This window comes from Oncorhynchus gorbuscha, linkage group LG25 (assembly GCF_021184085.1).
Source record: "Oncorhynchus gorbuscha isolate QuinsamMale2020 ecotype Even-year linkage group LG25, OgorEven_v1.0, whole genome shotgun sequence".
Lineage (NCBI taxonomy): Eukaryota > Metazoa > Chordata > Actinopteri > Salmoniformes > Salmonidae > Oncorhynchus > Oncorhynchus gorbuscha.
Window position 1 is genome coordinate 21,413,269 of NC_060197.1, and position 19,932 is coordinate 21,433,200.

The 19,932-nt window shown below is 41.9% G+C and overlaps 1 protein-coding gene across 1 annotated transcript; it reads right to left on the reverse strand.

Moving 5' to 3' along the window:
* Positions 1–17,671: 17,671 nt before the first annotated feature.
* On the reverse strand, positions 17,672–19,138 carry gpr185b (G protein-coupled receptor 185 b). Its single transcript, XM_046327904.1, has 3 exons — positions 18,941–19,138; positions 18,518–18,804; positions 17,672–18,295 (listed from the first exon to the last, which is right to left on the reverse strand). The coding sequence occupies exons 1-3, from the start codon at positions 19,136–19,138 to the stop codon at positions 17,710–17,712; spliced, it is 1,071 nt and encodes a 356-aa protein (XP_046183860.1). The 3' UTR covers positions 17,672–17,709.
* Positions 19,139–19,932: the final 794 nt, after the last annotated feature.

The following is a 19,932-nucleotide window of genomic DNA, read 5'->3' on the forward strand; positions in this document are numbered from 1 at the left end:
GCCCGAAATGATTTAATGTGGCCCCGAGGGCAAAATGAGTTTGTAACCAAAGGGATGATCCCTGATCATAAGGATTTTAATAAGTACAGGTTTTAAAATGAAGAAAGAAAGACATTGAGAAAAGACACGCATTGAAAATACTTTATTTTGTGTTGTTTCAACGTGACACAGGATAAGAAGCTAATTAAAAGGGACATTGCACCTTTAAAATATATCCCAACTGAACATAAATACAGTATGAGTAAGTTGAATCCTAAACACTGATCTAATGTCAGTTGTGTGGTTTACCCCTAATGGTAAGGGTTGGGGAGGCTATGCTGTTCCTAGATCTTTAACTATCGACAACTTCTATCCTCAATATACAGTACATAAGAACAGCTGGAATGTGATAACAAAACAAATAGCAGCGAACATTGTAGTTTCATGACAACAAAGTTATAATTTGCATTCTAAACTAGAATGTCTTGGAACTATTAGTGCCAACATGGTAAATATACAACTTCTAAGGCTCATCCTCAAATTATACCATATTCTCCATGGAGTGCACTACTTTTGATGAAATACTACTTTGTACTAAAAGTATTGCACAAGCATATATGGAGAATAGGGTGTCATTAGTAGCCAAAGTCAATTTAACTTAGTGTCTCTCAAGCTGTATATAACTAACATTCTGTGTTTAAATGAAATTGTATAGAATTTTGGTAAGAAACTGCTTGTAAAAGAATTTGGGTATGTAGATAGAGAATTTCTGTATTACACGAAACAAACTGTAGGCAAAGTATGCATGTATTAATAGCTAATAATAAATGTGAATAATATTCTGACTGCGTAGCCTACTTATTGAGTTATTTGAGGGATTTGGTGGGGGAAGAAGTCTTCCTGCATTCTGACAAAAGAAATGAATAAATATATATATGAATGTATGTACACACACAGTGTAAGTCGGAAGTTTACATACACTTGTGTTTTTCAACCACTCTACAAATTTCTTGTTAACAAACTAGTTTTGGCAAGTCGGTTAGGACATCTACTTTGCATGACACAACAAATTTTTCCAACAATTGTTTACAGACAGATTATTCACTTAAAATTCACTGTATCACAATTCCAATGAGTCAGAAGTTTACATACACGAAGTTGAATGTGCCTTTAAAACAGCTTGGAAATTTCAGAAAATTATGTCATGGCTTTAGAAGCTTCTGATAGGCGAATTGACATCATTTGAGTCAATTGGAGGTGAACCTGTGGATGGAGTTCATGGCCTACCTTCAAACTCGGTGCCTCTTTGTTTGACATCATGGGAAAATCAGAACAAATCAGCCAAGACCTCAGAATTGTAGACCTCCACAAGTCTGGTTCATCCTTGGGAGCAATTTCGAAATGCCTGAAGGTACCACGTTGATCTGTACAAACAATAGTAAGCAAGTATGAACACCGTAGGATCACGCAGCCGTCATACCGCTCAGGAAGGAGACGCTTTCCGTCTCCTAGAGATGAATGTACATTGGTGCGAAAAGTGGAAATCAATCCCAGAACAACAGCAAAGGACCTTGTGAAGATCCTGGAGGAAATGGGTACAAAACTATCTATATCCACAGTTAAACAAGTCCGATGTCGACATAACCTGAAAGGCCGCTCAGCAAGGAAGAAGCCACACTCCAAACCGCCATAAAAAAAGCCAGACTATGTTTGTTTTTGTACTTTTTGGAGAAATGTCCTCTGGTCTGATGAAACAAAAATAGAACTGTTTCGCCATAATGATCATCGTTATGAAAAATATATTTGGCTAAGGTGCATGTAAACTAACTGACTTCAACTGTCGTCGGAAGTTTACATACACCTTAGCCAAATACATTTAAACTCAGTTTTTCCACAATTCCTGACATTTAATCCTTGTAAAAATTTCCTGTCTTTGGTCAGTCAGGATCACCACTTTATTTAAATAATGTGAAATGTCAGAAGTATAGTAGAGAGAATGATTTATTTAAGCTTTTTTTTTCTTTCATCACATTCCCAGTGGGTCAGAAGTTTACATACACTCAATTAGTATTTGGTAGCATTGCCTTAAACAATTTAAACTTGAGTCGAACGTTTTGGGTAGCCTTCCACAAGCTCCCCACAATAAGTTGGGTGAATTTTTGTCCATTCCTCCTGACAGAGCTGGTGTAAAGGAGTCAGGTTTGTATGCATCCTTGCTCGCACACACCTTTTCAATTCTGCCCACAAATGTTCTATGGGATTGAGGTCAGTGCTTTGTGATGGCCACTCCAATATGTTGACTTTGTTGTCCTTAAGCCATTTTGCCACAACTTTGGAAGTATGCTTGGGGTTGGGTCATTGTCCATTTGGAAGACCCATTTGCGACCAAGCTTTAACTTCCTAACTTATGTCTTGAGATGATGCTTCAATATATCCACATACTTTTCCTACCTCATACAGCCATCTATTTTGTGAAGTGCACCAGACCCTCCTGCAGCAAAGCACCCTGATGCTGCCATCCCCGTGCTTCACGGTTGGGACGGTGTTCTTCAGCTTGCAAGCCTCACCCTTTTTCCTCCAAACACAACGATGGTCATTATGGCCAAACAGTTTTATTTGTTTCATCAGCCCAGAGGACATTTCTCAAAAAGGTACAATCTACATCCCCATGTGCAGTTGCAAACCGTGGTGTGGCTTTCTTATGGCAGTTTTGGAGCAGTGGCTTCTTCCTTGATACCACTGTATGCCCTCCCACCTGTTTCATGTCTCAGGTAGCCCGCAAAAGCCAGCATGGATAGAATGCAAGAACAGACTGATGGGCTTATTTGCCATACTTTAATAATTATCATGTGCCAAAGTAGGCTATTCACACGGTCCTGGTTGTAACTAGCTGCCACAAAGTCATAAACCCGCCTATTTCTACCATTTCTCTATGTTTGTTTTTGTACTTTTTGGAGAAATGTCCTCTGGTCTGATGAAACAAAAATAGAACTGTTTCGCCATAATGATCATCGTTATGAAAAATGTATTTGGCTAAGGTGCATGTAAACTAACCGACTTCAACTGTCGTCGGAAGTTTACATACACCTTAGCCAAATACATTTAAACTCAGTTTTTTTCTTCTTAAAATCCGATTTTAAACCTAACCTTAACGACACTACTAACTTTTATTAACCTTAAATTAAGACCAAAAAGCACTTTTTTTGTTTTCGTGATTTTTTTATGATATAGCCCATTTCCGATGCCATAGTGAGACTTTTTGCACTCCTGCAGAACTGAAATAATTGGATGGGGAAAGTTGCATTCAGAAAAGCAAGGCAAAGCAATGCAGGCATTCTGGACTTGGTCAGGACCATATTCTTGATGTCAGCAGCGGTAGGCGTTTAGAATGGAATGTGGAGTGGAGATTTATAGTTACGTGATGACATCACATGCTCCGCTTACCTTATAAATTGTGAAATCGTCATTTAACAAAAGATCTTAACACTGTTTCCATAATTTGTCACGATAATAAATTCACCTCTGTCGAACAGATACCATTTTTGTTGATCTTTTAGAGTATTTCTCTTATAGCTGACATGGCCTTTACACATGTAGCAATGTTTTTTTTTTCGACGTTGCTGTTGTCTGGTTCAAATGGAAACCTGCCTATTTCCAGATGTTTTTTGGCAGGCATGTCTTTCCAACATTACGACAGGATTCAGTGGCTTCATCAAACACGGCCACATCTTCATCATCACAAAGAGCGAGAAATATGACACTGTCGTGAAAACAATAACCCAGCTTTTTTGTGCTTTCGAGCAACAGACAGCAAGATTTTCATTGCGCCAGGTTTCTGTCTCTAGGTCATTTACTGCTTGTTTAGACCGGGTTATCTTCTCAATTCTGCACTCCTTAACACACAGATACTAATGCAACATTGGACACTGGGTCCTCATCACAATTTCTGAAGTCCAGTGTTCATCTGCATGTGGGAGAGAAACTGGAGGGAGGGTTCACCTGGCCCTGGCAGACATTGGCCAGCATTTCAGACACAACTCATTCAATGGAATGCAGGCTGTTGGTTTTATCACCAAGCCATCACAAATCAATTGCCAGTGCCAAGCCCCAGAGGCCCAACTCAGTCACACAGACGAGAGAGTATATATAAATGTTTTATTTGATGCATATACAGTGTTAAAACATCATCTTGCAGTTTTCCACCATACCCTCCCTCATTCAAACAGGGTTCAGTGGCTTCCTCATCCAAAATGTCCACATCGTCTTTAACAGCGAGTCACTATATTTTATAGTCCTTGTGTTTGTCATGAAATGGGAGAAATATGTCACTGGATGTGTCCGAAATGGCACCCTATTCCCTACATAGTGCACTACTTTTGACCAGACTCAGGCGTCACTGTATTAACTCTAGTGTCATGTCATAATAGTCTCTTGCATCATTGTATTAACCCCGTCTGTGTCGCGGTGGTTCTTTCTGGTTAAATTCCATTCTAAGATTAGGGGTTAGGAGGGGGGGTCACTTATTATTCATTTCCAGGGTTATTGAGTTGATCGCAGAAGGATCACAAGGTGTGTGTGTGTGTGTGTGTGTGTGTGTGTGTGTGTGTGTGTGTGTGTGTGTGTGTGTGTGTGTGTGTGTGTGTGTGTGTGTGTGTGTGTGTGTGTGTGTGTGTGTGTTTGGCCCGTGACTCAGTGGTACAAAGGTAGTGATATAATCACCTCCTGTGCTATCTAGCATATAGAGGCGCTCCACACACATGCACACATACTCAAACACACACAGCACCCTGCTACAGATGGAGTTAGTTCTCTGACTCACTCGAGAAAGTGGAGTGAGGGAAAGGGGAACAGGGAGAGAGGAGGGAAAGAGAACGGGGTATCTGCTGTGAAAGTGTGAGAAGAAAGAAATAGTGTTGGTCGTGTGGACGACGACTGCAAGAGAGAAAAAGAGAGTTTACTGAGTTGCTCTGAAATTAATACCAATGTGTTGTGGGTTTGTCAGAGAGCAAGAGAGAGAGAGAGAAAAAAGAGGGAGGGATATAGAAAGATTGACAAAGGCAGAGCTAGTGTGTGGAGGTGACTGGATTTGCGGATTCCGTGGGCAGTGGATGTGCGTATGTAAATAAATAGAAGAGGGAGAAAGAGAGGTAGGCGGAGAATAATCTCAGTTAACTCAGAACTAAAGTCTTGCGTGAATATTGGTTTAGAACCACAGAGAGTTACCGACAACAGAAACTGCCTCCGCTATTCCAGCACCATTCCAACGTCAACATTACGTCATCATCAAATCACCTCTGCTTCGTCTAATACAGTGACAAAAGATACCAAAGACAATGTAGTCCAATCAACGTCAGCTAAATAGGATGTGGCTGTCCATGGTTCTGATTTCTGTGTGTGCGTGTGTGCAAGCGCATTTGTGCAAGTAAAAAAAACATGTCTCAACCTACTTGTAGAGAAACGCCAATGCCATCCTCCGATCTTTCATGTTGATGAAACGGTCTATCACTCTGTCATACAGTACACGCTTTTATTTTTTGTTGTCCTAGGCTTCCTGGCTAAAATGGTTGCTCGCTAGCCTAACTTTTATTCATGGGCAACGTTAGCTAGTTAACATTGGCCTTCTACATATAGCTACATATTGTACGTCCATCCTCTCAAGCCAGCAGCCCAACAATGTATGAATTAATGGTTGGATCAGATTCGCTGTCATAAACATTGGAAAGTACGGAGAATTAAGTAAAACTCCAAGTCCAAATCCGTATCATATTTTTCCTAGCCACCGTCCTTCTACACCTGCATTGCTTGCCGTTTGGGGTTTTAGGCTGGGTTTCTGTACAGCACTTTGAGATATCAGCTGATGTAAGAAGGGCTTTATAAATATATGACTTGATGTCTCTATCCATGGCTAATTTAGGAAAGGGACCATTTTTGCTAGCTAGCTAGCTATCCACCTGAGGACAATCCAACGAGATGCAACAATTCTAGTTTTTCTATCAATTATGTGTGCTCTCAATGGGATTTGATAGGAATGACACCAAATCCAAGCTGGCTTCCCTTGCCACTTTTTTTCGGGGGGGTGCGCCAGGACCATTCACAGTTGAGCTCACTCAGTTAGCTCAACGCTGATTGGTGAATGTTTTATACTTTTTTGTCAAGAGGCCAGATGGTCGCTGTTTTCCCTTGCCTTGAGTGCTACGGGCGGCAACAATGTCAAACTCGTTTGGACCAGACAGCTTCAGATGGCCGACACCTAAAGAGACAAGGTGGCACTGTTTCGCTTGCTCAGATGCTTTCTCCTGTGAGATACATTCAGCCTCTTGTGAATTGAAGGACAATTATGAAACATAGAGACACGAAAGATAAATTATTATTATTTTTCATATTTTTTATTTACTACAACTTTGGGGAAACCTGGCTTCCCTTGGCATCCATGAACGCCACTGGAAATTCTAGGTTTGGCACAACGTCTAAATGTTATGTTTGGAGAACATGGATTAATTGTCTTATTCTGCAGTGAGACAGTGAGAGCTTGTTGCTAATTGGCCCCTACACCCTCGATCATTTTCACTCCTTCAGTTTTGGGCCACTTGTGAATATGGCGGAAGGCGCAAGTAAAAGTGCAAATGGAGGGCTGAGGGGCGAGGGCGAGGGGAAGGGGGTGATTTGGTATTTAGCCTATGCCTTGTGGGTGGATGGACCTGCCTGCTTGAGGATTTCCCAGCTCTGTCGTGTCTTCCTGCCTGAACCTGCATTTCCTTCATCTGGCCACAGGGGGGTACTGTTTCTCTCAGTAGGAGACCTCTACAAATGTGAGTGAAGGAGTCTGGCTAGCATAGGAATTCTCTCCCCATGTCCTCGCTCCTAGCCTAGGTAGAGGTGTGTGTGCGTGCGTGCATGCGTATATGTGTGTTGGTTTAGGTGTTCTCGCAGACAGTGCTCTCTCGGTCCTCTCCCCCAACCTTCTGTGTCATAATTTGTGGTGAGACAGAGCTGCACCACTCTGCTATCACACATTAGTGTGTGTGTGTTTTTTATTTGGTTTTACTATCTTTGTAGGGACCACAAGTCATTTCGCCAGTCCCCACAAGGAAAAGGGCTATTTTAGGCATAGGGGTTAAATTTTGTGTTAGCATTACAGTTCGGGTTAGTGTTAGGGGTTATGATTAGGGTTAAGGGTTAGGTAAAACAGGATTTTGAATGGGAATAGGGTTAGGGTTAACTGTATGGTCCCCAAAAGGATAGTAAACAAAACATGTGTGTGTGCTTATTTTACTTTTCCTGTGGCGTGGGTACTGGAAATCCCTAAATTCCTCACAAAGACAGTAAAACATGGAACATTTTCCTCTTCGGGACATTTCCCAGGTCCCCTATATACTAGGGAATAGTATGCCATTTGGGATGTAACCAGTGAGAGTTTTATTTCATCACCGGACCTTTTAATACTCAATATATACACACACACACACATACACACACACAGGATTTTGTTGTCCTTAGCTCTATTCCGTTTCTTTTCATCCCAAAAAAAATCTCCCTAGTCCTTGCCGATGACAAGGATACCCATAAGATGATGCACCATGCTTGAAAATATAAAGAACGGTCCTCAGTGATGTGTAGTGTTGGATTTGCCCCAAACATAACTCTTTGTATTCAGGACTAGGGCTGTTATGGTGACCATATTCCTGCCACACCGGTGGTCACGAGTCATGATAGTCAAATTCCATGTGACCATTTAGTCATGGTAATTAGGCTTCTCCAAGCTCTGATGCTGCTTATGGTCATTAGTAGTCTGCCAAACGTGCTGACTTCCTGGTACTCCGCACTCTATTGTCCATCTAATCACTCTGACTTTCCCTCAAATCAATTGGAGAAAATATCCTTTCTATTTTATTCATCTATGTTCAATTGCATTCTTCACACTATAAAATATATATATTTTTAAGTGCCACTGAATTTTAAGCAAATCTTGTCTGCTTAAGTGAGTAAGTGTAGCCTGCAGCCATATGGCATAGCCAGGTCAGGGCCTAACATAAGGACAACCCCGAGTATTCTGTTCTTCCTAAATAGACACATTTTTCTTAATTTCATGTTTATAAATGATGGGTTCATTGTGATGGTGCAGGCTATATTAGATGGATTTATTCAACTTCTTAATATGTAGATGTTCCAAAAGTCTGTGTCAGTGGCTCTATAGGCAATGCGTGCAAGCCAGGAAATGATAAATGTGTTTATGTTAATAAACGGTCAATTACCGTGAGACCGGCAGTTATTTGCTTGACAATCACCCGCTGACAAAATGGCATGACCGCCACAGCCCTACTAAGTACAGAGAGTTCCTTTCTTTGATACATTTTTTCAAAGTTTTACTTTAGTGCCTTATTGCAAACAGGATGCATGTCTTGGGATATTTTGTACAGGCTTCCTTTTCACTCTGTCATTTAGGTTATTATTGTGGAGTAACTACAATGTTGTTGATCCGTCCTCAGTTTTCTCCTGTCACAGCCATTAAACTCTGTAACTGCTTTAAAGTCACCATTGGCATTATGATGAAATCCTTCAGCGGTTTCCTTCCTCTCCGGCAACTGAGTTAGGAAGGACGCCTGTATGTTTGTAGTGACTGGGTGTATTGATACACTATCCAAATTGTAATTAATAATTTCACCATGCTCAAAGGTATATTTAGTGTCTGCTTTTTTTCAACCGATCGGTGCCCTTTGCGAGGAATAGGAAAACTCCCTGGTCTTCGTGGTTGAACTGAGGGACTGAGGGACCTAACAGATAAATAATTGTATGTGTGGGGTACAGAGATGAGGTAGTCATTCAAAAATCGTGTTAAACACTATCATTGCACACAGAGTGAGTCCATGCAACCTATTATGTGACTTGTTAAGCACATTTTTTACTCCTGAATGTATTTAGGCTTGCCATAACAAAGGTGTTTTCATTTGTAATTCATTTCTAAACATTTCTAAACACTATTCCACTTTGACATTATGGGTTATTGTGTGTAGGCCAGTAACACAAAATCTAAATTTAATCCATTTTAAATTCAGGCTGTAACACAACAAAATGTGGAAAAACTCAAGGGGTGTGTGAACTTTCTGAAGGCACATGTATACCATCATCACTCGTAGGACATGCTCAGAGACACGGAGGCTCATATCACACACATACTCTCTCCCACACGTACACAAACAAGATATTCTACACTATCTGCACACACACGCACTCGACCCAACAGACAGTGAAATGTGCAAGAGAGCGACGCAACAAGCATACAAAAATAATTTAGCTTCTTTCATCTTTATCAGTTTATTTGGCAAATTACTGTCACTTGTTTTTTTCTGTTTGATTTCTTGAATTTATTTGCAATAGGAAAAATAAAGAATTTGTCGGCAATATTAGTATTATTATACATTCAACACTTATAGTGCAATGTGTAACTTGTCTCGCTCATAAAGTGCATACCAAATGGCACCCTATTACCTATATAGTGCACTACTTTTGACCAGGGCCCATAAGGCTCTGGTAATTAGTAGTGCAGTATATAGCGAATAGGGTGCCATTCGGAAGACACCCATGAAGTGCATTGTACTTTGTCATCATCACATTGATATTTCACAATACAAAGAAGAAAATAAAAACATGATTTGGTCTGTGTCACAAATGACACCCTATTCCCCACATAGTCTAATGTTTCAAAATTCACAAAAAGTGACGTTAGCCGATGAAAATGATTATCTCATAGAACAAAAGGTATAAGATCTAAGCTTGTGTTTACCACAGACCACATTTTCAGCATTTATCCAAAACTGTCCCTCGCGGAGTTAGTGCCTACAAAAAGACGCCATATTACTATTGCTCTCTATTGGAGATAGCGAGTCATTTGGGACATAGCCAGTAAGAACAACAACAATATGTTAGCTCTGTTACATCACAGTATCATCAAACAATCACATCCTTCGCTCAGGGCCTGACTTCCTTAGTCTATGAAGGACAAATCCTAACTTCCACTTAAATAAGTTGCATTTTCACTTAGTCCCCGGTTGACAGCAATGCATGACTAAGTGAAAACTTGTGGAAGTTATGATTCACCCCAAGAAACAACGATAATGCACCATAAACACTGTTTAATCTGTGAAGGCCATACATGGTCCCAGTGAAGTTTAGCTCTCAGGTACTGCTATATACATTATCTTAGTGACAGGGAGAGAAAATAGCCCAACATTACGTTTTAAAATGTTCTAACGTTGTCATGAATGGGATTTATAATGCTTCTCCAAGTGCTGAAAGCACTTCACACATTTTCTCATGAGTGCAGGTGGCTTAGGTTTAGTGGGGTTCTTTTGTAAAGCAGCAAAAGCATTCGAAACAGAATCCAGCTTTACATTATTCTCAGATCTGTCAGAGAGAAAGAAAGAAGGAGAGAGAGGAGGAGGAGAAAGGCAGGTAGGCTGGGCATGAAGGGGAGAGGGGGGGTGAGAGGGTGGGGGGGGGGAGAGACTGAGAGAGAGACGCTTCTTGTCTAATGGAGCAATGAGAGGATTTTCAAGTTGCTCAGGGGGTAAACATCACTTTCAACTTGCTATTTATAGTTTGGAGACAGATTTATTTCTGGGTAGGATTTGTGAAATGTTACAGAGAAGAGCACAGTCTGACATGGCACCTTATTCCCTATGTATTGCACTACTTTTGCACCCTATTCGCTATATAGTGCACTACGTTGGCACCCTATTTCCTATGTAGTGCACTACTTTTTACTAGAGCCCTATGTGGGTCCTGATCAAATGTAGTGCACTATATATGGGTTAGGGTTCAATTTGGGAAGCCGGCAGAACGTGTCTTTGAAATGACCTTTTCCTCTCTTCTCTTCTCTTCTCAGCAATGACGTCACCTGTAACCAGATAGACAGTGTGACGTTCATTCCTGCTTCCCCCCTTTTTTTTCTTCTTTTTATGTAAGTCCATCCTGCTTTTTCTGTTCTCTGTATAATGGCTCAATAAAGATTGTTTTGTATCTTAATTAGGCCTATTGATGTGTCTTTTTCGGCAATGTGCTCTCAGAATGGCAAGTTAATGTGATTGCTCTACTCTGGTGAATATTGCCAATGAGTTTATGTACTTCCTGTATTCCACATTGTTGTTCACAGAGCACCGATAAATATACTCTTGGCAATTTTTGCTGCCACAAAGGTCCTCGGTTGCTTTTTTTCTTAACTCATATTTAGCTCCTATTTTCAAGGTAATTTTTCAGTGCTCTCTTCTCCTATGGTTAGGTAGGGATTGGGGCGGGGTGGGGTAAGATCCTAGATCAGGTTTTGTGTCTTCCCTCCTATGGTTTCTGTTTCTGTTGGGGGGAGACAGGGAGGGTAGCTGATCCTAGATCAGTTTGGTTTTAGTGCTCTTGTCTTTTCTATATCATCTGTACACAAGATCAAACGTGATAGGCTGTAACGTTTTTTCATGGCTGGTGATAGGCTGTTGTGTTATTTCATAGCTCGTGATAGGCTGTCGTGTTTTTTCATAGCTCGTGAATGCATTTACCTTGAAATACATGAGACAAACGCACACAAGATCAACACAGGTAATACATCAACCAAAATAAGACACCAGTAATAGGGTAAGAAGTATGGCACTTTTTAGCATAATTCAACACACGTTGTTTCAAGAAAATTATTTTGACCATTGATAATACAAACACACGCACACACACACACACACACACACACACGTCGCACACACTGTAACAACCATGTTTGTTAAAACTCATGCCCTGACGACGAATAAAAAAATATACGTTTCTGTACAGCATTGCATAAGAAAAATAACCACACTCCTTTTCCCTCCTGAAGAGATTGTGTTGAGCCTATAGAAGGATAATTCGTATAATCTATTTCACTCATGTCTGCACGGCCAGGCACAACTCCATCACCATCCATTAAGTTTGCCGATGACACAACAATGGTAGGCCTGATCACCGACGACGACGACGAGACAGTCTATAGGGAGGAGGTCAGAGACCTGGCTGTGTGGTGCCAGGACAACAACCTGTCCTTTAACGTGATCAAGAAAAAGGAGATGATTGTGGACTACAGGAAAAAGAGGACCGAGCACACTCCCATTCTCATCGACGGGGCTGCAGTGGAGCAGGTTGAGAGCTTCAAGTTCTTTGGTGTCCACATCAACAACAAACTAACATGGTCCAATAACACCAAGACAGTCGTGAAGAGGGCACGACAAAACCTATTCCCCCTCGGGAGACCGAAAAGATTTGGCATGGGTCCTCAGATCCTCAACAGGTTCTACAGCTGCACCATCGAGAGTATCCTGAATGGTTGCATCACTGCCTGGTATGGAAACTGCTCGGCCTCCGACCGCAAGGCACTACAGAGGGTAGTGCGAACGGCCCAGTAAATCCATGGGGCCAAGTTTCCTGCCATCCAGGACCTCTATACCAGGCGGTGTCACAGGAAGGCCCTAAAAATTGTCAAAGACTCCAGCCACCTTAGTCATAGACTGTTCTCTCTGCTACCGCACGGCAAGCGGTACCGGATCGCCAAATCTAGGTCCAAGAGGCTACTAAACGGCTTCTACCCCCAAGACTCCTGAACATCTAATCAAATGGCTACCCAGACTATTTGCATTGCCCCCCCCCCTTTACACTGTTGCTGTTCTCTGTTATTGTCAATGCATAGTCATTTTAATAACTCTACCTATATTAACTACCGGTCCCCCAGCTCATTGACTCTGTACCGATACCCCCCTGTATATAGTCTCGCTATTGTAATTTTACTGCTGCTCTTTAATTACTTGTTACTTTTACTTATTTTTTTTTAACTGCATTGTTAGGGACTCATGAATAATTTCACAGTAACCTGTTGTATTCGGGCGCATGTGACTAATACAATTTGATTCGATTATAAAGGTATGCCTACAGCAATATGTGTGGCCCATCTTGATGTGTTTATGAATAAGAAAGGGAAGCTTTTATCCTGGAGAGCCACAGTGTCTGCTGTAGTTTTCATTTCTCAGTTAATTGACCAATTAACAAATTAGCGTCAATAATTGCTATAAAGTGCTCACACATGGTTTCCCATGTGTAAATAATGACACTAATTTAAAGTCAAGGATGAGGATCAGCTGGGTCGTGATCATTAGGCACCAAATGGAAGAAAATGGACTGAAACTAGAAGGAACTACCTGGACTTTTGCAAGGGGTTTTATAATGTCTTCCGTTGCGTGCCCAAATCCCAAATGAACAGGCCACTGCAGCCCTCCAGGAAAGGAGCCTGACCATCTCCTGTTTACAGTGTATGTTTTTTGGTACATCACATTACAATACAGTATTGGCAATATGAACAAGGGGGTGACAGACACACACACACGGTGCTAGGTAGTCCCACCCCCGTTCTACAGGGATAACAGAGTGGTATATTCACAAATGGGATTCAATGACATCGGAGGACGCACCTCACATAAGAACACAGAGTTTTGAGTGTTCACCACAGTGGTTATGCACGTTTCCATCAGAGAGTGACCGGGGGTGTATTCATTAAGTCAGAAATGGTAGCAAAATGCTTTGTAACTGAAATGTTTCACTTCAAACGTAAAATGTCTTGCAACAAAAACAAATTCAAGTTGGTCCATCGCCGTTTGCTTCTGCTTCCGTTTGGTTCTGTTTAATGGTCTTAGTTAATATACCCCAAGAGAGAGGAGTACACAGCAGACCCCAATATACATCTGTTGTTTTGTGCATTTAAAGGCTGACACAAGCAGGTAATACATATCTCGATTTATAATCAGTCATATGGTGGTCAAAAATAGTTTTTTTGTTGATATATGCTAACCAATATTTATGTCTATTTTTGATTATTGAAAGTTTAAGGTAGTGAGGGTTTGATTTGAATATATTCTCTCTGCATTTAGGTCCAGTTAACACTCTCTCTCGATTGTAGCTAGCAGTGCACTACTTTGCAGGGCCCATACAGCTCTGGTCAAAAGTGCACTATATAAGGACTCGGGTGCGATTTGGGACATAGGCTAACCGCGAAAGCATGTGATTGTTTTTGGTCGTCAACCCCGCTGAATAGAAAACCGTTTTTATGCCATTATTATTTTCTAAAGAAGTTCTCCAGTCCTGTATGTGTGCCATTTTGAGAATTGTTTGTTATATTTTTTTGTTATTTGTTTTGATATGTTTTCTCTTCAGTAAAAGCGTGGAATCGTGTAATACACTTAAAGTGACGATGACTCATTGACAATATCCAAATCTTTCTGTACCATTTGCCTTCATTTAGTCATTTTTAAACACCATGCTCTATAGGCAAAACTCTTACCCTCATAAGACAGCCAGCTCTCCATTGACCGATAGATAGTAGTCTTTTACAATTGTTGTTTTTCAGTACAGTGGATACAGTTGCAAAATCATAGTTGTGAGATGACAAACAAACATGATTGCTAATCAGAAAGATTTTTTAAGAAAGTGTCATCTCAATTTCTGTTTAATTTGGAGTTAGGGGCTACATCCTAATAGTATTGATTTGCTTCCTCTCCTTGTCTCTTCACCTTAATGTAGCAAGTCTTTTCACATAAGCTCCAGTATCAGAAGTCATGGAGGGAAAAGGACATCTGTTTGCTTTACAGTTTGGGCTACATCATAATAGTTTTAATTCGCTTCCTCTCCTCGTCTCCTCTCCTTACTAACCACCTATCCATTGACTTTCACCTATCCGAGCTTGTGTAAGAAAGGAGACAATGAAAGGAAGCCATTTCAAGGTATTATGACACAGTATTACTATCCTACAATCTTACCACACCGCTATCACCATCACTAAGGGCCTATGTATATCAGCGGGTTAGCCTACAACTACAAGCTACCCTTTCATGAGAAACTAACCTCAGTATAATCTGTGTGTGTGTGAAACTATCGATGTGTGAACACGGGTCACATTAACCTACCGCGTCGCACCTGGCGGCTCACCTATCAAAACCTTATGACCTGGATACACTAGAGACTGCACCGTGCGGTGTAACAATGGCTTCCCATTCATTTTCAATGCAAGGAGAGTGAAGAGAAGAAGAGTGAACGGGGGACCGTTGAGCACAGGGCGGGACTACAGATGGGCAAAGCTAAACTTTATACGCCACTCTGCGGCGTGAGTGACCCCGCTTCCAGCTCATTGTAACTTCCAGCCCCTGCTGGATTGGGTGACAATGGCTGTTGATACCTAGCACTAATGAGCATGCTTGCTAGCATGTTAGCACCCACATCAGGGTGAAGCTAGGCGAGTTAGCTTGTATAGTGTATCTTGGTCGTTATTAACACGCTGCGCCATTGAGACTTCCCGAGGTCAGCTTCCCTCTATTGCAGACATCCAGAGATGCAGAGCCGAGAGGGAGCATGTGGTTTGAAACTTGTGTAGAGACCTAGATATGAAGAGGGGAAATGAGGCCAATAACATAATGAATATGGAACCTAGAGCCTATGTAACGGAATGTTGGTTTTGTGTTTCAGGAAACGTTCTGTTGTTTTCTAGTGCTGTGTCGTCCATGCATCGCCATCTTATTGATAGACACCCTATCGGATTTGGATCGATGTCTGTTCATCTGACATGATGGATAATCAATATACTGCTTACATTGTCGGTTGACAGATGGATGTTGATCAATCATTATTGTTTAACTTGTCTGGCTGAATCAAGGCTTTAAAACCTACATATACCAAGTAGGCCTAGTTTAAATTAAAATTTAACTCCATTAATGATATCAAATAATACATTTAATTCAGATGTGTATTAATTGTTATGATTGCATGTCACACTATTCTAATAAGCTAACTGATAGATATGACAGATACCTCCTACGGTCATCTACATCTGCTATCATTTAGAACCCTTCGCAACATTAAAAAGGTAGAACCCATCACATCATTACGGAACCCGACCAAAGCTTCTGCAAACACGAGTCGTCGGCTGTGACACACACATATTGTCATCTCTCTCTCTCGGTCTGCCTGGGAAGATCCTGGTATTCTAAAAATCATGGGCCTCTGCTCCCTCTTTCTCTCAACGCCATGGCTGTTTTACAATACATTATTAAACCCTACAACATACGAACTGTGTGAAAACAACGGTCTGAATAGCTGGCTCCAAGGGTAGAATTTCCCTTAGCTTAGACAGGGATTGAGGATCAGATTACACTTCCTGAATTCTAACTTTAATTAACCAATAAATGGGAAAACACAAAACTGACCGTACATCAGTGGCTAGTAGGGACTATGAGCATTGGCTCCCCGGTCGCTATCCATGGTGCTGAAATGAGCTCTCGTTGCTTGGTGATAGTGGCTAGATTTGCTAGGCGAAGTCCATGGTGCTGAAACAGGTTTAGAATGTTTTAGATGCATTTCTCGCCATGATATGATAACCATAGAAAGTGTAGATTTCTAGGAATTCTAATACTTTTATTCTATTTTTATACCTCCTGAATGTAGGTTTGTTTAATGGTTTGTTTTGTGTTGATAGCAATGGGAATGTTTTAAAAGTTTGGGCTTTTCTAAAAATGTATGTTTTTTTTAAGGTTAAACATGAATCAGACTTCATATTGGTTTTGTTTGTTTGTTTGTTTGTTTGTGTAGCCTTGTGACTTGGATCTAACAATTGTTATTGGTATTCTAATGCCGGTTATAGTCATCATTTGCAACACGATCCTTGGGGCATGACAGCTTAAGCAGGATAGTTTAAAGCTAGAATCCTTAAATAAAACAATGCCAATGTATGACAGTTGATACATGTTGATGAGGCATTTAGAAGTTATATTCTTCAATAACCAATGGGTATATATCAGTCATTTGTAAGTCCAAAAATGGATGTAGCAACTAAGGAGTCTCGCTTTAAAGAATCTCTCAAATGACACCTCACTGAAAACCTCAAGGTTCTAGTACCCTTGAGGTTTTCTCTAGTACCCCTAACACACATTACCATGGTCGGCTAGTTTGCTCATCATAAGTGAGTTAGCTCATCTTGTGTTTATGAAGACTCCTTATCTTCCAACCAACTCCTACTAGGCTCTCTAATAGTCATGCTCACCTTATGAGCTAGAAGCATTGTCGAGGCCTATAAGTGTTTCACCTTAGCCCCACACACAGTCACAGTCCACTACTACCATCTCTATCCAGTGAGCTTGGGTAGGGCTAGACCCAGGGTAATGCATCCCAGACCTTCTCAGTCCAGTCCATGCCTCCTCAACGTATGACTGACTAGGGGGAGCCACACCCGCCACCCAACACTGGTCTCAGCCCTAAGCAGGTGAGGTGTGGGCTGGGCCACATTTCTCCTTGCCACCCTGTTCTGACGTCACCGTACCCCAAACCTAGACATTGTTGGAGACTGGAGGTCCTAAGAGGGGGTCGACCTTGCCTTGTTAGTCACCTTTGAACCTTGACATTACCACACCCCACACTCTATACATCGTCAGAGGTTCGAGGAGGGGTGCCATCTTGCCTTGACGTCAACACACCCCTAGAGAAAGGGGGGAGGAGGGGGGATCCCCTTCCTCTGACGACCCAAACACCCCTACCTCTACATCACTGGATGTATGGTGGGAGGGAGAGATTGGAGGGGTCGCAGCCAGAAGCCCTTCTCCGGGGCTCGACATTCCCATCTCCCCGTTGGCCTGGCAACGTCCTCCACACGCTCTGGGCCAGTTAATCAAACTTTCTGTATGTTCAGGTTCCCTATACATCACTGGAGGTCCTCGCCCTCGGTCTGAGACTCAAATTTGACGGGACACACCCACAGCACGCCAACCACAACCCCTTCTGTATATCCGGGTTCCTGAAAGCGTATATAATTGGATTTATAACTGAATTACACGCCACCGGCAGCACAGTGGCGTATGTATATATTATAGGATAACTCGAGTCCGCCACTATAGAATACATTGCGAACGGCAACCAACACATAGCGAAAGCGCAGAGAATCACAGAGAGTGTCTGGACTCCTTTGGTCGTGGAAATAGCGATGAATTGATGTTGGACTGCGATTTGCTGAGCATGGCGGAACGCAATCCTACAGATCTGCAGGTAGAGTTGCATCATGACTGCGAAGACCAATAGGAAGAAGATGGCGAGTGCAACGGCGTTGGATTTTGTGACTGGTCGGCATACGCTACAAGTCGTTTTGTCGTCTAGACAGTTCCACCCGAGGGCAGGGAGGACTCCAAGGATCAGACCCACCAACCAGATTAGCCCTATTACCAGGTACGTGAAGAGGACAGTCCGTTCGGTGTGATAGGTCAACGCGTTGTACAGCGACAGGTACCTGTAATGGAGTGAACATTACTGTCAGTCCAGTCCATGTTTTCACTGGCACACTCACTATTCCAAAACATGTTTAACTTATACTAATAACTGATTACTTTAGTTCAGTCCATGTTTTCATCTTAGTGAGAACTGATACACTCAGAATTCCAATACATAGTTGCATCGCTGCAATTATAGTAATCAGAAATACAACATAAAGAGAAATACAATGTCACCATACCTGTCCACAGTGATCGCCAGGATATTCAAAATGGACGCAGAGAATGCCACTATAAGTATCCCCGTGGAAACCAAGGTCACGACCTCTCCCTTGACCAGATAGATGAAGACAAAGTTTAGGATGAGTCCGAGACCCGCCAGGAGGTCGGCGAACGCCAGCGAACCAATCAGGATGAACATAGGAGCTCGAAGGGTCGGCGTGTAGAACAGGACAGCAATGACCAGAGCATTCTCACAGGAGATGAGGGTTCCTGTGACACATAATGCCACGTCCCATGGGCTGACATCCTGTTTATGACAACAATAATAGTAATACGTTTTCAAAATACCCAAAGTCACTTAACGTAGTCAGCAACATTTTTTTAAATCTATAAAGTCAACCAGTACATTTATGTTCACAGAACTTGATGACATCATGACTAACCTGGGGTGAGGTCAGAGGTCGTAGATCAAGGTCAGATGTGGAGGTGCGGACGGGGACTGCGGAGGAGGAGTTGACCCCAGGGAAGTCAGGGTAAGGGTCAAGCCAGGGGTCCAGGGATGAGGGATCAAAGGTTGCAGAGGAAGTAGTGTTCTGGGGAAGGCCACCACTGCTCATGGCTGCAGCTAGGGAGAGGATCATAACTGGATGAAGGCAAGAAGGGGGGTGAAGAAGAAGGGAGAGAGTAGGCTGTATTAATAAGGAGACGGAACACCATAGTGTAAGATTCAGGAACGTCTTTAATAAGATAAAAACCAGATAGAGAATACAGAACATAATGGTTACTGTAGTACATTATTCTACAGAGGGAGAGGAGAGAGGAGTCCAGGTGGGAGAGAGGGGGGATGGGTGAGAGTTAGGGCAGAGAGGAAGGATGGATGACGGAAGAGGATTAAGTGATTCAGGTTGAGGAGGAGAGGGAGAGAGTGAGTGAGTCAGAGGTATCCATTACTATAGAGGAATAAAGTCACTTCTCATATAAAAACAAAGAGATCATCCATCCAATCAACATTGGAAACAAAAGCGCCTGATTCAAATAATATATATACCGAGTAAAACAAATATTAGGAACCCCCCCCCCTCAAACAGTGTTCCTACTACCATACCCCTTTCAAAGGCACTTCAATCATTTTGTCTTGCCACACAGACACAATCCATGTCTCAATTGTCTCAAGGCTTAACAAGTATTCTTTAATGAACCTGTCTCCTCCCCTTCATCTACACTGATTTGAAGTGGATTTAAAAGGTGTTTAAAAAGGGATCAAAGCTTTCACCTGGTCAGTCTATGTCATGGAAAGAGCAGATGTTGTGTGCTTAAGGTTGTTGTCCTGTTGGAAGGTGAACAGATTGCTCAGTTTGGCTGGGCGGCCAGCTCTAGGAAGAGTCTTGGTGGTTCCAAACTTCTTCCATTTAAGAATGATCGAAGCCACTGTGTT

What these genes read in the sequence shown, in the direction of transcription:
- gpr185b (XM_046327904.1), bottom strand. Translation starts at nt 19,138, where the DNA reads ATGATCCTCTCCCTAGCTGCAGCCATGAGCAGTGGTGGCCTTCCCCAG. An exon ending in GACCTCTGACCTCACCCCAG is followed by an intron (nt 18,805 to 18,940) that starts GTTAGTCATGAT and finishes TGTCATAAACAG; the next exon opens with GATGTCAGCCCATGGGACGT. An exon ending in CTGGCGATCACTGTGGACAG is followed by an intron (nt 18,296 to 18,517) that starts GTATGGTGACAT and finishes ACTCCATTACAG; the next exon opens with GTACCTGTCGCTGTACAACG.